The following is a 7,610-nucleotide window of genomic DNA, read 5'->3' as shown; positions in this document are numbered from 1 at the left end:
ATTAGAATCTACATCCTTTAAAAATCACCTGTTGACTGAGGTTATCGTTCCCGGCTCACTATTTCCTGACCATTCTGACACCCAACCTCTCTTACAGAACGTCATAAGATTCTTTCCCCGGGAGTCCTCCACATTTTTTACTGGAACCCTAATCCTCACTCCCACTTGACGTGGCCCATAAACACTAGCAAGTGTACTTTGATTGGTCCAAGTGCGGACAATTCAGGTAAAACATGCACACTTGATAACGAATGGGTGTGATTGTATTTTCTTAACTGTCACTATTTTTGTTGCTACTCCTGTCTCAAAAGTCTTTAATTAACCTCCCAGACAAGATGAGTGATAAATGAAAGCTGTAAAGCTGTAGAAGAAAGGAAGTGAGGAGGACTCCCGGGGAAAGAATCTGACTTTCTGCAAAGAGAATAAGTTGAATCTCCGAATGGTCTGAAAATGGCGAGCAGAGTACGATAACATCAGTCAACTGGTGGATGAGGGAAATGCTAAGATGTTCAAGTGTGGATCAGGTCGGCAACCAATATTTCCTGAGCTGGTAGAAATCATCTGTGAATGGATTACTAACAGGAGAGCAAAGGCAATGGCTGTGCGTTCAATCATTTGCCCTTGCAGTGGCACTACAGTTAGAATTATCCCCAGAAGAATTCAAAGCATCACAACATTGGCTGGATGGCTTCCTTCAGCAATATGAACTGTCTCTAAGAAGATCGATAACACTGTTCATGCTGGACGATACTGAAGTCATTTAATGTGCACTTGCATTCAAGTCCTTTGTGGGTGGAATTGACTTTTCTAAATGCCAACTCTCCAGTATGATTGCTATGGATGAAACTGCAGTTTTTATGGGCCAACAATCTCAAACAACAATTGGATCAGAAGGGTGCCTCGTCAATCTACATTCCTTCCACTGTTTACAAAAGTGCACGTTACCTGTATTTTGGCAGTTTGTCTAAATGGAAAGAAAACCCCACCTCTAATTATTAGTGAGGGCAAGAAAGATAAGATTGAATGTGTTTCAGGCATTTACATTCTTGAAACCGAAATAGCCTGGTGCACACAAGCAGTTATAAGGAAGTGGTTCGATGTAATACTGCCACTTCTTTTGCGAGGTGGCGAAAGAGGTCTGCTAGTCTGGTATTCCTACAGCACTCACTGCGCTAAAGACATTAACTTCCTTGCACAGAGAAGAATAGATCAAATGATGGTTCCCGCAGGAATGACTGCCTATCTCCAGACTCTTGATATTGCAATAAACAAGCCATTCAACGACCACTTGCGTAAGGAACTCCGTGACTATATTGAAAATGGCATGGAGAGAAATCAGCGTGGCAACTTTGTGAAGCCTAGCCTGCAAGAGGTCATGACTTGGGTGAAGAATTCATGGGATTAAATCACTGACATCTGTGTTGCCAATGCACTACGAGCAGGTTACATGGACCAGCAGTGCTCATTTAATGAGAGCGGTTACTGGACATGACGGTTTGGGGCCAATGGTTCTGCAGGACATGAAGTTGCAAGAAATTCAGGCTGGAATTCGGGTGTTGGAGACTTATGACAATGTTCCAGAAGAAGATGACATGGCTGTATTTGATTAACTTTACCGTTATCGTGGCAACAGAATGGATTGCTTCTTCTTTCCATTGCCAGCAAGCTCTTGTCAGTTTTTTGACTTTATTGTATTAAGGTAACATTTAATTATCAAGGGGTAATTGCAAAGTAAGGCCACTAGTTCCCAGACTTCATTTTTATGACTTTACATCATTCTTCTCTTACGGTTTGGGTAAGGAATAAAGAAAGCATCACCACTCAAAAAGTTGCAGTTATTCACCTTTTGTATTCCTCTCCTCCAATACACATGTATTGAGATTTTTCCGCACTTTCTGTTAAGCATGAAATATTGCACTGTAAAAACCAAGGTATAACTATTCTGAAGTTGTAATGTTTGTTGCACTGTTTATGTAGAATTCTCACACAACTGTTAAGGTGTTATCTAGAACTGTTGGGATACATGAATAAATGTTGATTTTTGTACATGAATAAATGTAGATTGTTGTACAGGGGGGGGGGGTAAATAAGGCATCCCCTGATAAGCCCTAATGCGTATTACAGCATGGGGAGAAGTAAGACCCGGTCTTGTTTTCGGGGAAATGCGATGTATATATTTGTGTGTGTGTGTGTATATATACATATATATATGTACACACGCACACATACACTGTTCTGAGACCGCAAAGCTGGTATATATACTTAGCAGAGGATGTGAGTGTGTAATGTCCCATGTTGGGGGGGGTGGAGGGGGGCTTGCCTACCTTCAAAAGCATTGGTTTAGGTCATTGTAAGTATTCCCATATATATTTTTTGTTTCGTTTTTTTGGTATTAGTGTTCTGTAGCAATTAAATGCAGCCTATGCCTCTCCAGCCAGCACCTTGAACAAAGGGCAGGACCAACACCCCTCTCTTGGTCTTCCACAGTCTCTCGAAAGAAAGGTGAATAATTTAATAAAAAAAGAATGTATCATTTTTTTTCCTTTCTCAACTCCTGATGTAAAGATTGCATTTTTTCTTAAAGAGCTGTTTATCACAATACTTAGACTGCTTGTCACTTAAACGTATTTGTTTAAAAGTCATATGCCTGGACACACACTGCAGTGCATGCAGGCCAGTTTTACTCAAGATAAATGTATGTTTGTCTGCTGATGTGCTATTTGTCTTTTTAGGCTTTGTTGCCAACCTGCTCAGTATACCTTGTTTCATGATTTATTTCAGATAAAAATTCCTGTGTACCCCTTATTTCCATTAAAAATAGCTATGCTTGTTTTTAAAGGTTATTGTGCTATCTAATACTTGTGTAGGGTGCATTGGCTCAGTTGTAGAGAGAGATATAATGAGTTGGAAAAAACTAATTGAGTTACTAGGTACTGTTTGATTTGATTATCAGTTATGAATATTCTTACAGGAATCTCTGTCTCAATGATCTGCTGTTGTAACAGTAGACTTTATTTTCTTTTTTTTCTTAAACAAGAAACATCTTTATTAAATTATCAGGATTGACATAGGCATTCATACATTTATATGAATGAAAACGAACCATATTGACATTTTAGTTGCGAACTTTATACACCACAAATGATATTGACATAATTTTAGTTGCAAACATTATATATCACTTATCTATCCAGTCATTGTCAACCAAATATTCCATAGCTCATTCAAATCCTGCCTTCCTTTAAATAGCTTTCATCTTTTGCATGTATTGTTCTCACAATTCGCATTTTTTGTTGCAGTTTGCTCCTACCCTTTTTTAAAGATCCCAGTTCCAGTTGTTTTATCTCTATTACTGTATTCACTCCTTCTAGTACAGTTGGTTTAGACTTGTGATTTCCATTTTCTAGTAATTGCGTTTTTGGCTGCCACCATAATTAGATTCAAAAAGGCCTTACTATATCTAGCCAGTCCCAATTGCATATCATAGCTCAAAAAATAATTTCCTTAGTTGCACCAGTTTGCTTACTCAGTATCTCTGACAGAGTAGTCTGCAGGGAATCTTTAAAGTCTGCTAACTCATTACACTCCCAGAAAATATGTTCCCAGTCACCTCTTTCTACTCTCACCTCCAACATTTGCTGTCTACTTGAGAAAAAAAATTATTTGGAGTTTATTTGGGGTATAAAAATGTATATGAAAAAAATTCTAAGCAAATATCCTAAATCTTCTAGACTGTTGTATATTTGGAAGCCATACATATTTCCTCCCACTGTTTCTTTGTGATTAGCTTATCTAATCTCTTTCCTAACCTCCTCTGATTGATTCTTTTAGTTATGCAATATTTACATGCTGTACTAATTCATTTTATAACTGCAGCTTCTTTTCTAGATTATACTAAAAAACTGTACCAATGCTGGTCTTTCACTTAAGATCACCCCTAATTCATTCTCATTGCCTATCAGTTATTGTTAGGGAAGGCAATCTATCCTGCAGCCCAAATAAATTCTTTGTTTCTCATTCTGTTACCTTTCCCCCTCTAATTATTTGCTGTCAATACCTTGTTTTTTTTTTTTGCTTGTTTTCTGCAATAAATTCCAGCTTTCTCTTGCTTATTGTCTGTATCCATAATTATTGTTATCCCCATCGGCAGAATCTTATTTCTCCAATCCTATGTTGGCTTAGTTCTTAGAATACTTTATGCTACTTTATGAATATAATATTCTGCATGGTAATTGTTACTCTCCTTAAGGATCTGCATGCCAAATCCCAGTTTCTCTTTGTTTCTTGAGCTTCCCCCATTTCATCTTCATCCTTTTCCACTTTGAATTATAGTTTTCTGATTGTGCTATGTATAAGAGCTTTAAGTGTGTAGCTCTGAAATACCCCTTCAAACCGAATAATCCCAAACCACCTTGTCCTGTTGGAAGAATCAGCTTATCCCAGTTGACTCCTGCAGTCTTCACCTTTCAGGTAAAATCATTCAGTTTTTTATTAATTGCCGTTGATGATTTCACCTTTGGCTGATAAAAATATGCCTGACATTTATAAAAAAAAAACAAAAGGAACTAAAAACATTTAACTGCTTCTGTCTTGCTATCCATATCTATGTAGTAGAGCTTCCAATTTCTAGTATTATCTTTTGTTTAGTCTCTTCCCACATATCCATAGCTGCCATGACAGACTCCTTCTTAATTCATACTCCTAAGTACTTCATTTTATCACTTCCCCATAAATATGGATATTGCTGAACCAATTTGAGTGCAGGTACATAATTTACACTTACTGCCTTTGTTTTAGCTTCATTAATTTTGTACCCGAAAAGATTTGGAAATACCTCAGAATGTTCCACAGCATTGAAATGTCCTTTCCTGGTTATTATCAGGTATAAAATAATATCAAATGCTTTCTTTTCATCAAGACCCAACAGAAGTAGTACTTTTACATTCTGCTTCCCTCTAAATCATTACTGTTACTTTAATGTTGTCAAAGGTTTGTCTCCCTTCTACAAAAACTTGTTTTACTTTCCTGTCATTTATTTTGGATGTTTTTTCTTTTATCAAAAATTCACCTACATTTTTAGTTTCATGAGAACACTACCAAAGTCTCATCTTCATGGGGTTTGTCTTTTCCTTTTGACCCTCACATCCAACCCTGTAGGAGATGACCCAATGCATTTAGTAAGTATGGGCATTTTGTCTGGTGATGCCTTTTTGTGAGTGTAATGTGCTTTGTGCTTTCAGCCTTGTAAGCAATGTTTGATGAATGGCGAAAATAAATAGCAAAAGCAAGAATTTCAACTGGCAGTCACTTTACAGTATTGTAACTTTTTATTTAATGGCTAGAGTGCAGCTGTTACTTTGTAGATGTGTGCATAAGCTTGCTTTTTTTAATCTTGAATCCATTTCACCAGCTAAGATTCTGAGAGATGACTGTGTACACTGTTTTTAAATGTCTGTATTCCTACCATCCATTTTCTTAAGTGTATGGGTACAGTCTGAAATTAATACTGTCAGATCGTTGTTGCCAGTAATCAAAAGGTTTTTTGCCAAATGTCTCAAGTTAAAATAGGCTTATTACTTGTTGACTTATACAGAGGAAAACATAAAGGAATTTCAAAATAAAATAATATTGTTGCCCTTCCTTAGAAATTCAGTATTCATACTTTTACTACACTTTTGTCAGGAGCACTACCATGACTATTTTTTAAGTCTGAAGTTAAACTAGATCATTCTAATTGATTGTAACATTAAATCTACATTCTTTTTAGTCGATCAAAAAAGAAGCAATGGGTGCCATCTGTTTGTGACTCTGAAGATGAAGCAGATTCAAAGCCAATGACATACGATGAGAAGAGGCAGTTAAGTCTTGACATAAATAAACTTCCTGGAGAAAAACTTGGGCGACTAGTGCATATAATTCAGTTAAGAGAACCTTCATTGAAGGACACAAACCCAGATGAAATAGAAATTGACTTTGAAATGTTAAAACCTTCCACCCTAAGAGAACTGGAGCGATATGTTGCATCTTGCTTGAGAAAAAAAAGAAAGCCACGTGGTGAGTATTTGGACAGCATGTGTAGTCCTTGAGTTCTATTTTGTTTTGCAATTCTTTACATAATTACCTTGGTTATTGCAGCTAAAAATGTCAATGTCGGAGAGGAGCCTCAGACTGTGCAAAAACAAGTGATGGAGAAACAATTACATGTCAGTGGACAGATACCTTTTCTGAAGGAACAAAGAGCAAAATGTATGTATATTCATTCTGAAAAGGAAAACCAAAGTTCATTAGGCAATGATATATATATATATATATATATATATATATATATATATATATATATATATATATATATATATTCTAAAGTGTTTTTGTTCTTTTTCTTTAAGCTGAAACAGAAGCATTTGGAGGGGTATGTGGACCATCACGATTAAGTGAGAGCAGCAGTAGCACTTCCCACAGTACATCTAGCAGCAGCAGTATTTCTAGCTCTTCTGATAGAGACTCTGAATCAGGTTAGATGCTATCTTCAGTACATTGCTATGTAGCCAGAAGCATCTAGTTGAATCATGAAGTATCAGGATATTGTCTTTGCAAAAGAATGTCCTTCAACATGATGGCAATAAGCATCAACACCTGTATAAGTCTTTACCTTCCAGGTTGCCAAGCAAGCAATATTTACTTTGTGAATATTGAACTGACTGCCGTAAAATGCGTTCCTAATTTAAATTTTTTTTTAAAAAAAAAATGTTAATTTTTTACTTAATGTAGTCCATTTTAGTTATACGGGTCTTTGTTTATGAAATGCAGAAGGCAACTAGAAGTGTATAGTTATCAAGTTAAGACAGTACTTTAAAGATCACTTGGTCCTTTTAAGTTATTAAATTAAGTTTGTTTATGACCATGTGTATAGTCTAATTATTTAAGCTGTAATTCTAAATGGTTTTACACTGAGATCACAGTGGTGGTGGTGAAGGCGATATTGATGTACTAACAAGAAAAAAAATGTCCTTGTGTACATTGCAGAAGAAAATGTATTCATCCTGTAAGGAGTGGTTAAAACTGTGGCACAAGCTTGTAAATTAAAAGAATGCTTGAAATACAGTACAGTGCATTAAGCAGTTTGATAATATTTAGTATGTTTTAAGCTTGTGCAGCTTCCTAAGTTTAACAGATATTCTTTTTCAAAGTCTGCTTGTATGATCACAGATGAATGTAGGTCAGAAAGAATTGAGATTCTGATTTACAAACTTCCAGTACAGCTCTCACAACAATATAATGGTCATGAGGAAAACCATCACTTTGACTGTATGGACTATTGCTTCCAGTGGTATCTTTTGATTAAAATCTTTTACAGATTTGGCAGTACTTTTGTTCCAGAAAGCAAGTGTTTTAATGTAATGGCTGCAGTCACCATCTGCAAATATCTTTGAGCCCAAGAAAACAAAATGTATCACTGCCTCCACTTCATCCTCGTCTATTTGCAAAGAATTGATAGGGCTAGATATAATTTTAATTTTATTGTATTTTTGTTAAGCTTTCTTTTGTACTTTCTGCATTCACCTTCAACAAGCTTTGTATCTCTCTCCACATTCAAGAGAGACGTCATCAGT

At 36.2% G+C, this 7,610-nt stretch overlaps 1 protein-coding gene across 3 annotated transcripts in view; it reads left to right on the top strand.

Annotated features, from left to right (window-relative positions):
* The window catches only part of LOC122813371 (bromodomain-containing protein 3-like), a 1,265,442-nt gene extending 1,258,544 nt beyond the window's left edge, over positions 1-6,898 (top strand). For all 3 annotated transcript variants that reach the window (XM_044085658.1, XM_044085659.1, XM_044085657.1), the window contains 3 exons: positions 5,768-6,054; positions 6,136-6,246; positions 6,387-6,898. In XM_044085658.1, the coding sequence (XP_043941593.1) occupies positions 5,768-6,054; positions 6,136-6,246; positions 6,387-6,517 (529 nt within the window). In that variant the 3' untranslated portion in view covers positions 6,518-6,898. The remainder of the gene's footprint in view (positions 1-5,767; positions 6,055-6,135; positions 6,247-6,386) is intronic.
* The last annotated feature ends 712 nt before the right edge of the window (positions 6,899-7,610 follow it).

This window comes from Protopterus annectens, chromosome 10.part0, assembly GCF_019279795.1.
Source record: "Protopterus annectens isolate FY-2018-M chromosome 10.part0, PAN1.0, whole genome shotgun sequence".
NCBI lineage: Eukaryota > Metazoa > Chordata > Ceratodontiformes > Protopteridae > Protopterus > Protopterus annectens.
This window is presented reverse-complemented; position numbering and strand designations above follow the sequence as displayed.